The sequence below is a fragment of the Mya arenaria genome, chromosome 13 (assembly GCF_026914265.1).
Source record: "Mya arenaria isolate MELC-2E11 chromosome 13, ASM2691426v1".
In the NCBI taxonomy this organism is placed as follows: Eukaryota; Metazoa; Mollusca; class Bivalvia; order Myida; family Myidae; genus Mya; species Mya arenaria.
The window spans coordinates 62,691,452-62,713,169 of NC_069134.1; the positions used below are offsets into that span (position 1 = coordinate 62,691,452).

Here is a 21,718-nt window from a genome sequence, read left to right on the forward strand (position 1 = left end):
ACAAAACATCACACAGACACTCCATTCCATACAAATGCATACAATAGTGCAGTTAGTCAGATGTTGTCCCTTTTTGAGAATGAATCATTTATAGATCCGTTTTCTCTTTCGTCTCCCCCTGAAAAGCTAGTAAACATTGCTACAGGAGTAGCAGCCCTGCTTGAGGTGGAGGAGAGGCTTTTAAATTGTCATGATACAGGCAAACGATTGCTGCAAACCTTTGTTAGTGAGAGGTTCATAGTTGAAGAAGACCAGTCAACAAAAAAGTCATTCTTTGATCCAATGGCACGGGTTGAAATAACAAGAGGCCCAAAAGGGCCTATGCTCTACTGGCATGGCTTTTGTGGTCATATCAATCCAGAGCATGTATGTATGGGTAAAAGGCAACAGACATATAGTTTATGTTTTGTGTTTGGGTTACCTGAAAACGTAGCACGTTCAACATCTGAGCCCAGAAAGTATTGTAAGCAGATTAGTTGCATGAACTATTTTAATATGTGCCAAGTAAAAGTCATCTGACAAAAAAAATGCTTTCAAAACTGTACTCATAGTAAAATTTTCTGTAGTTTTAAAAGTTAAAAAAAGTTGGTCAAAAGGTCAAAGTCAATGGCATCCTAGGACAACATTGATCAATTTGAACAAACATTCACAATCAATTGTGCTGAGATGGATGCACGAACACACAAAAAGATTTTCAAACCTTTCCAGATTTATGTTTACCAAACCTGTGAACCCTGGGTGTGGCCAGTAATGACACCAGGTGCATAACTTAAACATTCACAACCAATTTTGTTAATATGAATGCGCAAACTACAGAACTTAAAGCTAAAAAATGGCCTTTGGGCTTTCAACAAGAACAAGGCAGAGTAATTCACAAAATCAGCTGCAGAAGCAAAAAGCAAATGTCTCTCAAAATCCTAGACTTGCAAATTGTCTCCCTTAACTCTAGACTTGAATTTACATGTACATGTAAACTTGGCTAAAAATAGAATTCGCTCATGCAGACCTGGCTAAAAATAGAGAGCATTTCTTTAAAACTTTCATGGCCCATAATCTAGGCATTCATGGGCGGATCTGGCTGGTTTTCGAAAGGAACCGAGATCTAATGGATATCTAGATACTGTACAAGTTTCATTGAGATACAATAAAAACTGAAGACTGTATCGTGTTCACAACCAATTGTTTACAACAAATTGTTTACACAATAGCATTTTTTTATACTATCAAGGGCCATAATCTAGGCATGCATGGGCGGATCTGGCTGGTTTTCGAAAGGAACCCAGCTCTAATGGATATCTAAATACTGTACAAGTTTCATTGAGATACAATCAAAACTGAAGACTGTATCGTGTTCACAAGCAATTGTTTACACAATAGCATTTTTTTATACTATCAAGGGCCATAATCTAGGCATGCATGGGCGGATCTGGCTGGTTTTCGAAAGGAACCGAGCTCTAATGGATATCTAGATACTGTACAAGTTTCATCGAGATACAATCAAAACTGAAGACTGTATCGTGTTCACAAGCAATTGTTTACAGACGCACGGACGCACGGATGCACATACTACGTACACATTACCATCGCATAAGCTCTTCTGGCCTTTGGCCAGTAAAGCTAAAAACCATGGCTCTGTCTAAGTCTGTTGTTCGAACGGCCACAAAATCTGTTCAGATCAATGGTTAGGAGTGGTATCTTCGGCTTTTGGCCATTAATACATTCAAAAAGGTGCCTTTGCAACGGGTTTTATCATTTGAAATTGCCCCAGTCCCTCTTAGTTTGTTCACTGATGAAGGTTCCATAACAATGACAAAGAAATCCGACTTCCTAGACAAAATTGAAGGTCTTGTTAAAGATGAGGTTATTTACAGTATCCCAGCTGCTTCTAATTGTATTGTCTTTGATGGGATGGCTATTGTCCAAATGCTTCAACATTCATCAAATAGACAAATCTCTTACTCAGAAATGGCTTCAGAGTTTTGGAGATGTGTATTAGCCAGCAGTTATGGTATCAAACACATCCATGTGGTTTTCGATAGGTATGTGACTAACAGTTTGAAGGCCCAAACGCGCCAAAAACAGGGTGAAACTCTTTCCCATGCGCCAGTTAAAATTCAACCAAATATGCAGATCAGGGACTGGAAAAGTATACTGACCAGCACTAAGAGTAAATGTGAGTTAACTAAACTTTATACAGAACACCTTGCATTGCATGCCCATGATATTCTTGTCAATGGTGAGACATTGTTTGTTGCTGGTGATATGGGTACAAAGGTTTTAAAAGTCACCGGTCTGTCAGTAGCATTTGTTGGTGGCCTAACATCGGACCAGGAGGAAGCAGATGTTCCACTGATATTTCATGTTGCACATGCATCTGATTTAGGTGCAAATACAATTGTTGTTGCTAGTCCGGACACCGACATGTTTGTTCTCCTTGTACATCATTTTGATCAGTTGAGAGTTGAAAAGATATTTTTCAAAACGGGTCGTAAAGTGGCGTATTCTGATCGAACAAGGTATATTCCAGTTCATTCCGCAGTTGAATCTCTTCAGCCAGAAGTTACACAAATATTGTTACCGGTATTTTGTATCACGGGCTGTGATACATGTTCTTCATTATTTGGTATTGTTAAAGAGAGCTTTCAAAGTCATGACCAAATCGGCAGAACAAGTCAGTGATCTTGCAGACCTTGGGGCTCAGTCGACACGTTTACCTCAGACAAACGCAGCAGCTGTTGTTTTTGTTGGCTTGTTGTATGGTCAAAACAATTGTAAATCACTGAATGTTTTAAGAACAAATCTTGTTCTTGCAAAAACAAAAGTAAAACCAAGGAAACTCCCTCCAACCAGTGACAGTTTCATGCTCCACTTGCTTCGATGTATGTACCAATTGTTGATCTGGAGAGGTGCATTATCCCCAACACCATTGGCTGATCCAGTGGACTATGGTTATACTGTTGATCCACATTCAGGATTTTTTATTCCTCAGATGATGACACAGGCTGCAGCTGCCCGTGAATTGCTAAGTGATTTGGTTTGTAGTTGCTGTAATTCATGCAAAGATGATTGTGTTTGTTGTTCGAATGAGCAACCTTGTACCGAAGCATGCGATGTTGATGTTAGAAGATTGCTAAATTAGCTTTATGATTTTATTAGTTCCAAGAAGTGTTATTAAGATGCACTTGCATATACTCATATGTAAAATGGTAAAAATTATTTGTATGTGCCTACTGTTATTTTGTCAAAGATATCAAATATTAGCAACCATCTTGGAAGTCATTATGTTATCCATCATTGATTTAATGAAGTTAATTCATTTTGAAAAATGATATAATTGTTTAAATATCACTATTTTGTTATTTGTTCATTAATAAACTTTCATCTACTTATACACTTTTTAATACTATTATAAATATAATCATGAAAAATTGTCCATGTTGCCAGGAATCCAACCTAAAGGTCAGCCATTTTGGATAATTTTAGCTCGCCACTGTTTATTCAAATTTATGCTTTCACCCTGATAATCATGCTTTGATACAACATAATTGCAGGTGTCAGTTGCATGCAACCTAGCAGTTTTTTCCTCATAATGAAACTTTAAGAAAATTCTCAATTTTTGGTCCCGTTTTCAGAACCACTTCAATTTACCCCACCCACATGAAACAGCTTTTGGTTGGATAAAAATGGTTAAAACTCATATAAAAACATATTTATTTATGTATAAATAATAAAAGTTATCTTATAATACAAGAAAAGGTTACTGGATGCAATTATTCAAAAGATATATGTTAAAATTCCACACTGCCTTGCAAAATTTGGACATTTTTTAAATATATTTTTTGTATAAAAGTTATATTTTCCCCTTTTTCCCCCTATGTCATCACTAAAAAGCATAAAATATGATCATTCTTACAGTTTAGGTGAAAAATAATGTTGAAAGGAGATGAAAAGGTCGATTAACAAAGCAAAAAAGAGCAAATTTGATTTTCAGATTTTGGCGGCCATCTTTGTCGGCCATCTTGGATTTTCTCGGCTCGCCGCCATTTATGCTAATTTATGCCGGCAGTCTGATAAACTTCAGACCTTCCCGGTCATTTTGGTATATAACATGAATTGTAGCAAAGGGGGGTCTGGGTTACCCCTTTTAATAGTGGCCTTTTGAGCTGAAAGTCACCCCACCATATCGGTTATCTCTTCCTATTGACCTAGTTTGGTCAAGATATGTCAACCCTAACTAAAGTTATTCAGTTTCAACCGTTTTTCTATTTTTAGTAACAGTGACCTTGACCCTAGGGATCCCAAACCCAATCCCATGAAAGGTCTCCATAAACTCTTCCTAAACCAAGTTTAGTCAAGATATGTCATCCCTAACTAAAGTTATTCAGTTTCAACCGTTTTTCTATTTTTACTAACAATGACCTTGACCTCGGCCCTAAAGACCCCAAACACAATTCCATGAAAGGTCTCCATAAACTCTTCCTATAAACCAAGTTTAGTCAAGATATGTCAACCCAAACTAAAGTTATTCAGTTTCAACCGTTTTTCTATTTTTAGTAACAGTGACCTTGACCCTAGGGACCCCAAACGCAATCCCACGAAAGGTACCCATACACTCTTTCTATAGACCAAGTTTGGTCAAAATATGTCAACCCTCACTAAAGTTATTCAGTTTCATAGGTGAATTTGACGCCGCTCGGCCGCCCGCCCGAACAACGACGTTTGTCATTCTAATAACCAGGTTTCACTATGTAAAATCCTGGTTATACATACGTTCTTTGAAGTCAATAATTGAATGAGTAACAATTGACTATTATAGTTACTTATTTTCTTTTGGACGATGTTACTTATGCAAAAAAATATTATAGCACTATAAAATCTAAATGTTTCTGTCCGTGATTATACGAATATTCCCCCAGCAGAGCTGTCTTCTTACAGTTGTAAGCGGACCGTGCACGAGAATTCTGAGTAATTTCACTAGCCAATACATTGTGTTAAGAAAGGCCATGATAATAATCTAATGTTTATCTTTCGGAAAAATATGTCTATGAATCTATTTATAAACCTGTATTTATTTATTTAATAATGCATGTTTATGCTCACTAATATATGCAATACACTAATCGTTGTACAAGTCAAATAGAGTTATACGGTTTTTTTCTTCAAACGTGTCCTCTTACGTTAGAAGAAAAACTCGTACTGTATCTATTACTTTTAAATATAAACTTATTAGTTATAATAGCTTTAGATGATAGTATTTTCCATAAACAAATTATTAATTTTTATTAATTTTATTCACCATATAGACCATGCTATGCAATTGCAATTGTTGGTCATATAAACAAGGTAATGAACACATTTTGACCAATAACTTGAAGGAGTGGGTAAAAATGTTAACAAGGTTCAGTCTAATATTTAACATATATGAAGGGACCTACTTTTTGACCGGACATATTAGAACTTAATCCAGTTTTCTTTTTGACACATGATTCCGGAATCTTCTTTACCACAAGAGTGGGCAGCCAGTTGTATTTAACTGGCTAACTCTTTGGATTGGTTAAAGAGAGCCAAAATTTGGATCGATTCCCTTTATCAACCAATAAATTCATTTAAATGTGTAAGCTATTCTAAACAAAACATGAGGCCAAATGAACTGGTTGCATGTAACAAAAGGTCCGGAGTTCCTGATTTTATGAATTTAAAAACAAAACAAAACATAAAATGATCAGTTTCATTCTTTTATTCGTTTCCTTTACAAAATTATCACTTTAAATTATTTATCAAAACATGCATACATTAACGAAATCACTTGAAAATAAATTCAATATTTTATCATCTGTCACTTCCAGTCGGGAATGTTTGTTTCCCTGTGGTGTTTCGAACTTTACCCTCATGTTTCCCATCAGTGTTTGTACTCCCATCAATTGCATCTCCATCCACTGCCTGTGATTGATCTGCAGGAAATATTAGCTGTACAAGATGCCTTCGTCTTACACCGCTCTGACAAGACGGGCAGAGTTTGGTCCCCAGAAACACGTCTCGCCAGCAAGCCATACAACAGATGTGGTCACACATAGCACGAAATGGTACTTTAGCCATCTGACTGCATTTGCAACATGTATAACCTGTAACAGCTGATTCGTAAGTATCTCTCATCTGTCATAACAAGTACATGCATTAATTCTGTAGTCATACAATGCATACTGGAAATCTCTGTTAATCTAAATATTCCTTGTCTTGTATTTCAGAAATATTGCCAAAGAGCAATAAAGGAATAAATAAGTAAAAGACGAACATAATTCAACCCTATATGGGAGATTAATCCTTCTTTTACTAAGAACAAGCGTGGCAGGATTATTGTCTCCTGCTTTAACTTCGAACAAATCTTGACCTATCTCTATTCAAATGTAACCCCAAACCTCAATTTATCATACAATTAAATCTTAAATACCTGATACGGGAGCATTAGAAGGTTCCTGTGCCTCCATAGCCGGTAGAAGTGAGGCACGTATACAGGGTACTGTTTTACTGGTACTCCCTGGTTTCCCTGTACTTTTCGATGTGTTAATGGTTGTTTGTGTGCTCACTTTACTTAAACACCCTGATTTGTCCGAACTTGCAGAGGCTTTAACAGTCCCACCATTCTCTTTGTCATATGACGAGGATGACTTAACATGATTTGTTTTCTCTAAACTGACTGTTTTCGCACCTTCTTTGCTGTTTTTCTGAAAAAAAAACAACATTTAATCATTACAACTTTTAATTCAAAAATTCAAAAAAGAATACCCAAAGTCCATCAAAAATATCCAGGATATCTCATTAAAATTTAGGAGCTTCTTTTCTTGATCTATAAGAAACCCTGTACAACATAGTTATGAAGTTAGTAACACTTACATAATGTCCTATACAAAAATCTGACTCCAGAACCAATACAGGTTTTAACAATGTAATTGATCATTGCATGTGACTTTCTACGTGCTAAAAACGGAATAGTTGAGAATGATTAAACGATACACAACCATATCATCGGAGTCAGTTTTCTGCTTCTTGAACGCCCCACTCCCCAACTCCGTCTCCTGAAGACGTTTACGGCTGACCGAATCCTCCGTCTTGTACCCTGTTGATAAGCCTGTTATCTGCTGACATAGTTCACTGAATCGCTCTTTATGCTTGGGCCGGACAAACCTGTAAAACTCTGAAACACAAAAAAGCTAACCTAAGGTGGGAGGCGCCAAGATGGTAACCCGAAATTTTAATAACGATACATGTTAATATGTGTTTAATGTGTGTTTATGCTCGATCCCAACATGTGTTATTTCCTCATTGCCACTCGGTGTACACCAGCACAAATTTCTACCCATGAACTGACCCAACTATTATGCTAAAATAGATGGGTATCAATTAAACCATATCAAAAACAAATTGAGGAGCCTTATATTTAAACACTATTATCAAAAAACTCCATTTTCTTACTAGCAAACAGTTGTGGAAAATGTCCCTGTCTCACAAAAACTTCCGTAATGACATTGCACACGGATTCAATGTCCTCAGACTTCTTATATTGCACGAGAGCAGAGGAAAATTGCTTGTACCCACTGGATTCCTTTCCAAGACTTGCCTTTACCTGAATAAAGTATGCAATCATATTAAAATGGGTCTGAACCTTGCTTTAAAGTCATGGCTTAGTAACAACTTTGCACACAGGTTCAAGGTCATAGCGTCATTGTCCTCATACATATGCATAGGACAAGTGTCGGGACATTGTTTGTAGCTTACGATTTCCTTATCAAGGCACCTTGATCTGAAATAATTATACATGTATGTTGTGTAAGTAAGACGACATCACATTGTTTCATGCTTCAAACTCATACATTTTATATTGCACAACGGCACTAGAGAATTGCTAGTGCTCGGCTTGGCATGCATTCACCTATGATATATATATATATAAACCTTAGTATGACTACTTCAGTTCTGTCATGGACGGACGGAAATATTGCGTAATTATATCCAATATAAGAACTGCAGTTCAGAAGTGTATGAAAATGTTTGGTCAGTACACTGACCAAATGGTTTCATACATTCCTGAAATAATTACAATATTGCTAAGATGTAAATCATTATGACAACAGTTTCCACATCTGTTACAGCTGCAATATTTTTACTTTCTTCAACACAATCAAAAGGCAGATTACAAGAAATCTTAATATTTAATTGTATTTTTTAAGACTTGCCAATTTCTAAACATGATATTACTAATTGTGAGTAGTTAACCAATCACCTCTGAAATATAGTTTTCTGCTGTATTGAGCTGTTTTGATGAAACCGCAGCCTTGGTTTCTTTCTCAGTGACATCACCATCGCGCTTCTGAAATCGCACGAAATTTTGTATGCATATATATATGTATATTCATTTGTTTCATAACAAATGTATGTACATTTATCTAAGAAATTGGTCTTTCTAAAGTGAAACAGACCATATTGTGTATATAAAAACATGCATTTGTTTCTGACATACTTTTAAAACCAATTTAATGGACAAGGTACCCGCATACTCACTTTGATAATTATCTTCCTTTTTGTACCTGGTTTTCTGAAATCAATTCCAGCTGTTTGATCTGTCTGCAACTGAAGCATACCACTTGTTCAGAAACATATCAAATTACTTTATGTGTATATATTTATATTTGCCTTGTCCTTTGTATAGATAAAACACGAGGAGTTATGGCGTCATTGTTTATTTTAATATTGCGCTCTGATTGGATATGCTCGACGGCATTTAACCAATGAAATAAAACGTTAGAAAAATAATATGTTCTTTATATAAACGCATGTTGTCGGTTTCAATTCTTCAAGAACAAATACTCAATTGCAGACGATATTGCTTATCATCTAATCATAATGAATATTTATTTAAATGTAAATCTAAGATTGATCACATTTCACTTGCGTTTATGCTGTATGAACACAGTAGGGCAATCGATCAAATTACCAAGAAGCACTAGTCAGTGCAACACAAACTTTAAGTATTCACAGATATTTGACATCTTTCCAAAACAAGTTTCATGTATACATAGAAATCTGGCATCATAAGATTTATGTTTACACAAATATTTAACATCATTGCAAATAAAAACTACATGCATACTAGGAATTTTGGTTGGCATCCCAAACTATTTGTTTATAAAGATATTTGACGTCATTGCAAAACGATATACATGTATACACAGACTTTTGACAGACCAAGCATTATGTTTACACACATATTTGACATCATTGCAAAACAAGCTACATGTATAAACAAAAATTTGACATCAGTGCAATAAAAGCTAAATATATACACAGATACCAATCTGTTCTGGGCCAGTATTCAATATTGATATTATTCTTATTCTTAGTCATACTTCAGTGATTCCATTCAGCCTATTGGTCAGCTAAATATACAGGCCAATCAAAACTCTTAGTTTCTAATCTTAAATTTTAGTTGAATCTAAGTTGCTTACTGAATATGGCCCCAGAACATAAACCATACCTGTGAATGAACATGTACCTGTGCTGGAGAGAAAGCCGGCTCCTGGAATTTCTGAAATATTTAATATCAAAACCGTTGCTAAGATAGTTCATTTTCATGTACATGTTTGTTATATGAAACACACTTCCAAATTTACTAATATTTTGGAATTTACTATTTATTTCTATTTACATGTTTTGTTTTCAATATTTTAGTAAACTGTAGAGTTATTGCCTTTGATTTGAATACATAACCCTATATTTGTTTCAGTTAAAATTCTAAAAGTTAATTATCCTTATCCGTGACCAGTCAATCCTAAGGATTCCTTGATTTCATGTAATGAAATCTGAAGTGTAATAATTACCTCTGTCTGATCAAGAGCAGAAAACAAGCTTTTCTGTGATCTTGACGACGTTTCCATGGAACCACCACTGTAATGCTGTTGTAACTTCTCATTTGTAACAACATTTTCTGAAAAAAGAGACCGTATCTTCATTTAACATTCAGAGCATTTAAGCGTTTTTGTTTTAATTCTTTTTAGTACATTAAAAACATTGAATCATGATTATTATTTGATTATCTGCACGAATTTCAAGTGGATAAGATGTTGTTTTCAGGTACGGTACATAATGATCAGTTATGACTAGTTATTTCCCAAAGGTTTAAAAAGTAATGAACTCACCTCTGTGCTTAAGGCTTGGGACATGCTGCTGTACAAAATGTGCTGGATGGGCAGAACTGGGTCCCTCGCCGGATCCTGTCCTCGTTGCTGTGGGCAAGAAGTAAGCCCCGCCCCCTGTAGAGGATGATCTGGACTGTTTCTTGTTTGCTCCTGGGGTGGGCATCTATATATACAAAAGTGCCATGGATTGAACGCCAATGCTCATCTGTTTGTATGATTTTAGTCAAACAAGGGGTATATTTTGACACATACATTAAAGTCAGTGTTATGAAATTTGCTCAACGTACGTACACATATATAAAGTCAGTGTTATGGGCTTTGCTTAACCTATGTTTATTGTCTATGGCAAGATGTATACCAAGTTTGATTTAATTTCCTTAACCTTTTTTAGTTATTGCCAAGGTAAAACATTCTTGCATGAGGACGACGCTGATAATGACATCAATACTTATGTGAAAAACTACAGAAACAAGCTCAGTAGCAAAAAGTTTAAACATAAATCCCAAGCCTTCCACAATTCTTTGATTACCTATGCACTTCAAGTAAACAATGTCGCTCGGCTGATTAGCTAAATCATGATATAGACCATGAGAGGACTATACAGTAGTATTGTTATCGTTTGAATGTGAACAAAGTAAGCATATCTCCTGACACCTTGCAATTATCGCCCGATTGTTTTCCCATGCACCTGACAAAACTAACTTTTACCTAACCGCAAGTGGATGCTACCAGTCGCCTCTTGTCCTCCAGTTACAAAGAGGTAGCCAAGAAAGTACTGTGAAATCATTAATGTTTGTGGGGCATTAATGTTCGTGGTTTTCGTGTGTTGGTTGATCCACGAATTCAAGATCCAACGAAATATACACCCTTTACTCACTTTTTCAATGGCCATGTTATGTACATACTCTAGTTTATTCATTAGAGAGGCCGCAGTATACATCGTAAATATCCATCTCACTGTATATCTTACTATCATTGTTTTGTTAATCTATTAAATCTCCCTTTAACAAAAAATAAACGAAATCATTTTAAAGATGTGCTATTCATGAAAATCTCCAGGTTTACAAGATGTTACTGAGCACCCATCGTGACAATGTACAAAACAACGCGTTCAATATACTTATTAAACACTACGTGTGAATAAATATTGAAATGCGATGATATTCAAAAGTGATTAAATTTGTAAACATGAGCTTTCTTTAGGGATTGTTTACTGAAATAAACGCACCTTTTCGGTGTTTTCACATTTTGTAAAATTCTTAATTGGCATTCAATGGCTTCGCCTTTCTGTATTTAGGATCAGGGTACATCTTCTTTTATGACCTTAATTTCCAATTAAATCGATAATTGACATGGATATATGCACTAATTGGCATGTCGTACCACTTTAGCGAGTGTCATGAACCGAGTGACGTAGAAGAAAGAAACCACAGGTCAGCGCGTGGAGGTCATGAAGTCGATCTAGGACGATCGCAGTTTCGATTATTTTTTTTTCAAAAATGAAAAACCACGAATTCAAGTACCCACGAAATTGTTATTTTTCGGCAAACCACGAAATTTCATGCCAACGAATATAAATGATTTCACAGTAACTTGGAACTTGCTACACATGTGCACATATTCTTTGTTAACATTTATATCGCATCTTTTTAAGTTTTGTCAAGTAAGGCAATTAACATAAGGATGTGCACAATCTCCAATGGCTATGGCGTAGCCAACAACAGGGCTATTACATGCTATGATATTTCAACATTTTGAACGAAAATATAAGATTTAGAACGTCAAGTTAATCTGCATATAATCAATTTGAAATTTGTACCAGTTTCTCAGCATGTTTGAAGAACACCATGAGATCCCTAACTGCTAAGCCGAATGCCTCGTACTTGTTACAACGGGGTCGTACCCAGACTGGTAACTGCTTGATGGAATCGTTGTTAGAAAACCTTCAATAAATGAGATAAAAAATAAATGTTAATTGATTATTAATGCAAACCCTTAAAATACTGCTAACTGGAGTGCTTCATACCCATTGAAATAGCACACCTGTACATAAACATGTTTCCATACAAAAAAAAACTCCCTAAACTGGTATCACAGAGCATAATCGCTCCAATGTCGTCATCTCCTGATTGATGGCCTTACATGACTGCTTTCCTTATCAATACCCTACATGTAGGTATTAATGTGCTCAAACAATCATGAAGTTTACCTCATCTGGTATCACAGAGCATAAACGCTATGAAGTCATCTCTTGATTGATGGCCCTCCATGACTGATTTCCTTTTTAACACTCTAGGTATTAATTTGCTCAAACAACAACAAATATTACCTCACCTGCCTTGTATCACAGAGCATAATGACCTCGAAGTCATCTTCTGATTAATGGCCCTTCACGACTGATTTCCTAATCAACTCTTTTTTGGTTATTTGATCAAACTAGAGTTATCACTGAATGTTATAACCCACCCTAATAGGAAATGGCAGTGAATTATTTAGAAATAGACAATGCTGTCGATGGGGTTATGGTTTTTGTACACTGCACTTTCACTCATTGTGCTTAACAAGTGTATAAAGTTTCAATCAATTCCATCCAGTTGTTTCAAGTGACACTTGCTAAACCAATCATTACGCTTTCTTCACCTTGTGTCACAGAGTATAATGGCTCCGAAGTCGTCTTTATGTCGGATCACGCGGCCAATGGCTTGGTTAACGGCCCGAGAAGCCTGCTGACGGTACCATTCCTTTCCGCTCAGACTCTGGTGAAGCAATATAATTCTTTTAAAGAAGTAGTTTTAAAGTACTTCCTGACACAACAGAACACAAAGCATGGACTAAATAACAATAATTCGGGTAGTGAAATAATAGAACATAAGAATTTATTATAGATCAATTGAATAAATTGAGCAATACCATAAAATGCACACCAATAAGTACCGAAATAATATATGTCAATGACCTCTCGTTTCAAAATAATATGAATCTACCTGGAATCCCTGTTTCCCCTTCATTTCATCAAGGTACTGCATCTTCAGTACAACCTTGGGGTCCATGTACGGGGGATAGGGTAGCCCGGTAATCACCACCGCCCGACCATTTGTGTCAGAGAAATCCAGACCTTCACTCACCTGATGTAACAGAAAACAATAGAAATAATCTGAATTCTTGACAAGTATGACTTTTCTTATGATCACTTGAATAACAATAGCAGATATTCAACAAAAAATTAAATGAACAGTACAGAAACTGGGCATTTGACAACTTTTGTGGCCCAAAAATTAGCACTTGCAGCGTACGGATACTGTATACCGGGGGTAATTTAAAACAAATATACAAAAATTCCTTGGTTTTAAAGACAAAAGAAGGAATTTTGAGCAGATGATTTGCTACATCTATTGAGACTGATGTCCTCTTACCTTCCCTCTGCAAACAGCGATAAATATGGCCCCATTTAACGAAGGATCGTTGATTTTACTGTAGAAGTCATTCATCAGCTGAAAAAATAGTTTAGAACTTAAACATTTTCAAAAAGCACAATACACATGAATTATCCTTTCCTGATTTTCAAATATCAAACACGAGTGCCGCTATCAGACACCAATTCTCCTCTTGTTAAGAGGTGTATTTATCTAAAAGGGAAATAGCTATTGTTCCTACAACAAATATGTATACCTTGTATTGTCTTTCGCAATATGAATAGTTTGAATGTGAATAACTACCGTTAATGTGTTATGGCTAAGGCCAACTTTTTTCACAACGATAAAGACTCTAAGGCCATTATAATAATTAAAACAAGAGCATGTGGTAGGACAGCGCGCTCGACTATGCCGCTTTGACTTAGAAGCGAATACAATAATGATGTAATATTACCAAGTTTGGTCTCTTTATGTCAAACCTAACTAAAATTATTCCATACATAAGGTGACTTTGATGCTGCCCTCCCACCAGCCCGCCCAAACAATGACACAAGTCATTCATATAACTTGATTTCCCATTATGAAAATGTGGTTAAGAATATACAAATATGCCTTTCAAAAAAAATCAAAAAAATCAAGGGCCATAATTTGTATTTAGGGTTAAAATGGGAGTTATGTTTCTTTTTAAGATGGTCGTTAATAATTTTGAATTTTATTAAGTGCACTGAATGAAAGGTATAGAAGTTTTTTTATTAAAATCCCAACTTGCCATTAACTTTTACTTGCCTAAAACTTTAACCTAAGTCAATCAGGGGCCATAACTTGTATTAAGGATAATATGGAGTTATGTTACCTCATTGTGTGATGGTCCTGAACAACTGTGTGGAGTATTAAGTCAATTGAACAAAGGGTATAAAAGTTATTTATAAATATCCCAACCTGCCCTAAAACTTTAACCTAAGTTCCATAGTCAATCAGGGGCCATAATCTGTGTAAAGAATAATATGGAGTTATCTAACCTCATCATGTGATGGCCCTGAACAACTGTGTGAAGTATTAAGTCAATTGAATGAAGGGTATTGGACTTATAAGTGAAAATCCCAACTTCCCCTTAAACTTTAACCGAACGCCGATGCCGAGGCAAATAGTATAGCCCACCTATTCTTCGAATAGTCGAGCTAAAAACAGACGAAGGCAAGTCTGTCTGGCACATTAAGTTGAGATGATACATGGAAACCAACAGTGTTTGTAGAATAAATAACTTTTAAAGCTTATATGTTTCCTAGTGTTGAAAATTTTCACGTAACAAGCGTTACGTCTTTATTCTAAAAACTCATTTAAACTTACATCATTCAAAACCCCCTTTGCTCTGGACTCCACAAAGATCTGCTTATACTGCTCAATTCTTGACCAAATGTTGGATTCCTGAAAAACAAGCAAATTGGAGAATTGATACCTTCATCCGAAGGATTCAGACATCATTTGAAGAAGGTCTTCATTTACTCTCCTTATATTCCAAATCCGGTAACAAAATGGCTCCCTAACTAAATTTATTCAGTTTAATAGGTGAGCACGCACATGACATCTGAACAGGATGTATGTCATTCTATTATTCAACTTTCACAAATTATTTTTTCTTGTAAAATTTCTTGAATTCCATAAATCATTGAATTCATACTTGTATGCACCAAATGCAGTGGGAGCTGAAGCATACCGATCTACAAAAATAAGCAACATAAACTTGGTGTTTTTCCACTTTAAGGGAATGGATGGTGCCGGCGCCTTTTGATAGGGGAAAACAGCGTCATTTTGTTAAAAGGAAAAAATACTTTAACATTATTCAGATAATATTCAAATCCTGTACAAAGCTTTAATCCCACAAACCTATTGACATATTCATGAATGGCACTTTATTGCTACTTTTGCTAAATGTTTATGGGTCAATGCTCCTCCTTCTCCTCCTAAAAAGAATACCATATTACACTGTGTATAAGACACTAGCATAGATAGGACGGGGGCAAAGAAATTGGTGAAAAACCCTCAATATCAAAGATAGGACACAGAGGAAGAAATCAACATCGGAGCTAAAATCGGCAGCCACCATATTTGTTTTGATGATTTATTTTTGAATCGTGAAATTGGCAAATCATGTGTGTAAATTAATTAGACATAATCGACATGAAAAGTAAGACTAGCACAAGTAATATCACAAAAAGGTCGGTGAATGACAAATCGTAAGCATTCTTTCTGATGGTGTATCGTACACATTAACCTTTCAAGAATGATATAATTTGTAAAAGCAACAGCCTTATATTGTATGTGAATGTTCCCAAATGTCAACACCTTCAGCTAAGTATTAAAACACGTGGAAAAGAGCAAACAAACCTCAGTTTATTCTATTGGTATGTTTTTCTTATTAAAGGCAGAAGGGTTTTATGGGGTTTTTTTACCTTGATATTGGCAATTTTATTTTGTTCAGGCCAAATGTGGCCGAATTTTGGCCCCCAAAAAGGCCGAAAAAAACACTGTTATTTGAGCAACTGGAGCATGCAATTATACACTTCCCATGCAAAGTGGCTGCAAGGCATTTGTCGCAGCAAGGATGAAGGTCACAACACGAAAAAGACATAACTGTTCACTCTAAATTGCTTTCAATATCAAGAAAATTTAGAGTCACAAGTAACATGAGACATATTTGAGGCGTCTCATGTAGTCAGATACATTGTTTAGGCAACTTGGATAGTCCGAGACATTTACAACATTTATTTGGTGGAGTCCGAGATATATTTGAGTAATGTCGGGATACCCCGAGACATATTTAGAAAAGATTTCGACAGCCAGACTCCCTTGAGTTGCACACACTGGTTAACTAGCCATGGTTTTCCCCCTACTTGTGCTGTTCACTCTCAACCTTAACAACATTTGTCCAAATAGGAAATGACATTTAAAAGATAATTCTAATTTTGCTATGGGATCCATTTTTTGCAAATCAATGACATTGTGACTTTAAAACACAGAAATAAATTAATAAGCAATTGTTTGCGAATATCGAAATACGGGTATTGCGACTATTGAGACCTCTCAAAATTGGCTAAACTAAAATATCTGATAGAAGGACTTCATAAAATGTAATTATCAACATTGAATATATCAATAAACAAAGATTAACATCATACCTTCCACTGTTCAAGACACTTTTCCATAACCGGGTAGGATGGAAAAAATATCAACAGTCCATTCGGCACCTCCCTGGCAAAGTTCACTGAAAACACATACACTGTATATGAATCCATCCAACATACTGTAAAATGAGAGTAATCAAGTCCCGATTTCTTTTCATTTTTTTTATAATTTCTTATTTAGAATTGAGGAGATAGTTAAAGGCAAAATTATCACCTCAAGTCGATTTTCTTTACCCAATGTTACCTATAGAATTTCCCAGGGCTGCTTGGTATGATACTGTAAATCTGGAAACAGAAAGACATTGATAATACATGCACTTCTTTCCAATGACTTTTACCAGGTGATACAAGGAGGACAAGTGTTTGTTATCAGAGCATAACTTGTTATCAAAGGTTTTATAAATTAATGTGCAAAGGGCGCGCCATTGTGGTAAACATTGGTGATACCTAGTTTGAGTTGAAAGTCCTGCCATCAGCGAGTGGTGTTTCTGAATCACATACAAATTTTCCAAACTCACTGGAAGCAGTTTATTCAGGAAAAAATGGAAAAATGCCTTTACTTGTTCCTTTAATTGTTTCCATCTGTTGAGATGAACGTTGCACCATCGGCGCCCTTTTTCATTCTGCAATGTCTCTGCACAAATAATGGTCTTCAAGTAAGACATGTATATATTTATAATAAATAGTTCACTTACCTGGTTTCGAAGTTTGAGTTGAGAGTCGTACCATCAGGGCCCTTCTTTAACGTGCCGACCCAGACCTGGTGTTTTTGGATCACGTGAGGATTCTCTAGGCGTACAGGGAATGGACTGTACAGGAAATAAATAAATGTATTAAAGCTATCTGGTTAAAACACATATTTTTATTTGTGATGTTAGCAATCAGACTTAAATCAAAGAACAATTTTGACAGCCTCCATTGGGATGCTTATTTCAACTGATGAAAACTAAATACTATTTGTGTTATATAAAATATCAAATGTTCCCATTTCATGACCATTTTTTTATATATTTTTTATTAATAAAGAATCGTTCATTTCTGCATATGTACGAATATCATGCATATTTACGGTTAATACTGAAATATGTTTCAGCATTAATACTGGCCAATGGGAATTTCACATCAGAATGTTAACAAATAAAATGATATTATACATAATTAATTGTTTCAAATCACTGCTTTAATTGTTTATGCACATCTTTTAAGCACCTGGCCCAAATATCACGAAAATACTTAAGTCAAATCTCAATCTCAGTCTCAACTCATTTTTCCACATTACAGTATGACATTATTAATATCTACTAATGTTTTACTATTATTAAAAGCACATTCTTACATGCATTATGTTGATTAACACGATTGCTCAATATTCTAATAAAAAATATTTCTACAGCACAAAATATGCTTGAGTAAAACTCAAAAATAAAAAATTTGACTCAAGTACAATTTTTGCTCTTAATTTTTTTTCTATAAAATATTGACCATTTTTTTTATCAATATAATGAATGAGGGAATGCAATTTTAAAAGGGGTAAAACATTTACAATTTTCAATCATATGATGCTGTAATTTGATAGAAAGAGTGAGATTGAGATTTTACTTGAGTATTTTCGTGATATTGGGGCCTGGTCCCTATGTAAATGCCCATTAGTCTTACATTTGCATTTCCGCAGTAAATGAGTCAAGAGGTGAAAGTGTGCCGCTGGTCAGGACAATACACTTGATCCCATGTGCAAGCAGATCGCTCATGCTGTGGCCAGGACTAAAACACCAGTAGGAGAGAGTCTTCCCTGAAAATGCAAAGACCAATCATAGTTCAGTATGCTGTCTGGTATTCAGATCGATAATATGATTCAGAATTAAGGCTATTCATCATTCTCCTAACGAGTGATCTCCCTTTACTAGCAGAGAAGATCTCTGTTACAAGTGTTTTAAATACCAAGGTGTTTTTATATAGTGTTTTAACACTTAATAACACAATACTTTATCAAACATCAATAAAAATAGGTTATTTTCAAAGTCAATTTAAATAAGATTTGATTTTATATTTAACAAGAGCTCTCACAGTATGTGACGAATACCCCCAAATGTGACATTGACCTATGAACAAGGTCAGTACATGAAAAGTTGATCTTGCCTTTACATGTCAAATACATATGGCAAGTTATTTTAAATTGCCTCTGAACATAAAAAACACCATCCATATTTGACAACCTTATATTCAGCATTCCATTGTGAATAAACACTAAGTGTATCTTTCACCTTAGAGGTAGGGACATGGGTCTTGCACGCGACACGTCATCATGGTATGTCGAACACATGTGGCAAGTTATTTTAAAATCTGTCCATACAAGGGAAAGTTACAGCACGGACACGACAACCTATGCTCTATTTTCTTATATGCAGCACTCCTTTGTGAATAAACACCTAAGTGTGACCTTGACCTTAGAGGTAGGAACACGGGTCTTGCATGCGACACATCATCTTGGTATGTGGAACACATGTGGCAAGTTATTTTAAAATCTGTCCATACAAGGGAAAGTTACAGCCAGGACACAACAACCTATGCTCTATGTCTATATGCAGCACTCCATTGTGAATAAACACTAAGTGTGACCTTGACCTTAGAGGTAGGAACACGGGTCTTGCACGTTACACGTCGTCTTTGTATGTCAAACACATGTGGCAAGTTATTTTAAAATCTGTCCATACAAGGGAAAGTTACAGCCCGGACACGAGTTATTAAGCCGGACACACGGACAGATGGACGGTGCGATTTTAATATGCCCAACTTTGGGGGCATAAAAATCTTCAACCTTTGAATCTGGTTTTTAGCATCATCAAATGACATGGCGGTGTCTGTTATAACTATTTGGCAAAGGGACATAACCTATGTGTGAACGTTTGATCATCATCACAAGACACAGTGATGTCTGTGATGACTATTGCAAAGGGACATAACCTCTATCTGGAGTTCGTGGGTTCGATCCCGCGCCGCGTCATACCGAAAGACGTTAAAGTTGATACAAGTAGCTCCCTTGCCTGGCGCTCGGCATTTAAAGGGTAGTTCTTGGTGGCTGTGATTACTGTACGGCAAAGAGAAGTAACATGTGTGGTGGCATTAGTAACTGTACGGCAAAGGGAAGTAACCACTGTATGGAGTTTGATCATTATCGCATGAAATGTGTGGTGGTTGTGATTTCTGTACAGCAAAGGGAAGTAACCACTGTGTGGAGTTTGATCATCATCACATGACATGCGTGATGGCTGTGATTACTGTACGGCAAAGGGAAGTAACCACTGTGTGGAGTTTGATCATCATCACATGACATGGGTAGTGGCTGTGATTACTGTACAGCAAAGGGAAGTAACCACTGTGTGGAGTTTGGTCATCATCACATGACATGCGTGATGGCTGTGATTACTGTACGGCAAAGGAAAGTAACCACTGTGTGGAGTTTGATCATCATCACATGACATGGGTAGTGGCTGTGATTACTGTACAGCAAAGGGAAGTAACCACTGTGTGGAGTTTGGTCATCATCACATGACATGGGTGATGGCTGTGATTACTGTACGGCAAAGGGAAGTAACCACTGTGTGGAGTTTGGTCATCATCACATGACATGCGTGATGGCTGTGATTACTGTACGGCAAAGGGAAGTAACCACTGTGTGGAGTTTGGTCATCATCACATGACATGGGTGATGGCTGTGATTACTGTTCGAAAAAGGGACGTAACCTCTGTGTGTAGTTTGATCATCATCACATGACATGGGTGGTGGCTGTGATTGATGGCTGTGATTACTGTACGGCAAAGGGAAGTAACCACTGTGTGGAGTTTAGTCATCATCACATGACATGGGTGGTGGCTGTGATTACTGTACAGCAAAGGGAAGTAACCACTGTGTGGAGTTTAGTCATCATCACATGACATGGGTGATGGCTGTGATTACTGTACGGCAAAGGGAAGTAACCACTGTGTGGAGTTTAGTCATCATCACATGACATGGGTGGTGGCTGTGATTACTGTACAGCAAAGGGAAGTAACCACTGTGTGGAGTTTAGTCATCATCACATGACATGGGTGATGGCTGTGATTACTGTTCGAAAAAGGGACGTAACCACTGTGTGGAGTTTGATCATCATCACATGACATGGGTGGTGGCTGTGATTACTGTACAGCAAAGGGAAGTAACCACTGTGTGGAGTTTAGTCATCATCACATGACATGGGTGATGGCTGTGATTACTGTTCGACAAAGGGACGTAACCTCTGTGTGGAGTTTGAACATCATCACATGACACGCGTGGTGGCTGTGATTACTGTACGGCAAAGGGAAGTAACCTCAGTGTGAAGTTTAATCATCATCACATGACATGCATGGTGGCTGTGATTATTTTACGGCAAAAGGAAGTTTCCTCTTTGTTAAGTATGATCATCATCACAATAAATGTGTTATGGCAGGCTCAATGTAACAGGCACAAAGCAACAGGCGCATGGCAACAGGCGCAAGGCAACAGGCCCAAGGTAGCAGGCCCATGGTAACAAGCGCAAGGTAACAGCCCCAAGATTACAGGCCCAAGGTAACAGCCGCAAGATTACAGACCGAAGGTAACAGGCCCAAGGTAGCAGGCACAAGGTTATAGACCCAAGGTAGTCATTTTGAGAGGCTAAGAGAGCATTCCACTGGTCTAAGTGGTAGGACTGGAACCCACGATCACTTGGAAGAGAGGTGTACATCTTGACCACTACTAATAACTAAAGTATACCCATCTTCTCCTGAGCACTGCTGTTTGTCCAGAGGTCCATTTGTTTCTTCTTCTTTCCACCATCATCCTTCTGAAGGTGAACCTGCAAATAAACATCAAACTACACTATTTGTTTTACAACCAGAGATTGAAATAAGCAAGCCCGAAACACCAAGGTAAGAC

General features: G+C 36.6%; 1 protein-coding gene across 3 annotated transcripts in view; it reads right to left on the reverse strand.

The window, feature by feature from the left end:
* Positions 1-5,722: 5,722 nt before the first annotated feature.
* LOC128213499 (regulator of telomere elongation helicase 1-like) overlaps positions 5,723-21,718 on the reverse strand; it is a 50,014-nt gene continuing 34,018 nt past the window's right edge. For all 3 annotated transcript variants that reach the window (XM_052919252.1, XM_052919253.1, XM_052919254.1), the window contains exons 16-34: positions 21,557-21,638; positions 18,442-18,574; positions 17,481-17,594; positions 17,030-17,070; positions 16,780-16,865; positions 14,951-15,028; positions 13,604-13,681; positions 13,175-13,315; positions 12,831-12,946; positions 12,010-12,133; positions 10,191-10,353; positions 9,873-9,979; positions 9,548-9,580; positions 8,557-8,625; positions 8,279-8,365; positions 7,471-7,621; positions 7,017-7,192; positions 6,449-6,722; positions 5,723-6,122 (exon numbers count right to left, since the gene is read on the reverse strand). In XM_052919252.1, coding sequence (XP_052775212.1) covers positions 5,830-6,122; positions 6,449-6,722; positions 7,017-7,192; positions 7,471-7,621; positions 8,279-8,365; positions 8,557-8,625; positions 9,548-9,580; positions 9,873-9,979; positions 10,191-10,353; positions 12,010-12,133; positions 12,831-12,946; positions 13,175-13,315; positions 13,604-13,681; positions 14,951-15,028; positions 16,780-16,865; positions 17,030-17,070; positions 17,481-17,594; positions 18,442-18,574; positions 21,557-21,638 — 2,346 coding nt within the window. In that variant the 3' untranslated portion in view covers positions 5,723-5,829. The remainder of the gene's footprint in view (positions 6,123-6,448; positions 6,723-7,016; positions 7,193-7,470; positions 7,622-8,278; positions 8,366-8,556; positions 8,626-9,547; positions 9,581-9,872; positions 9,980-10,190; positions 10,354-12,009; positions 12,134-12,830; positions 12,947-13,174; positions 13,316-13,603; positions 13,682-14,950; positions 15,029-16,779; positions 16,866-17,029; positions 17,071-17,480; positions 17,595-18,441; positions 18,575-21,556; positions 21,639-21,718) is intronic.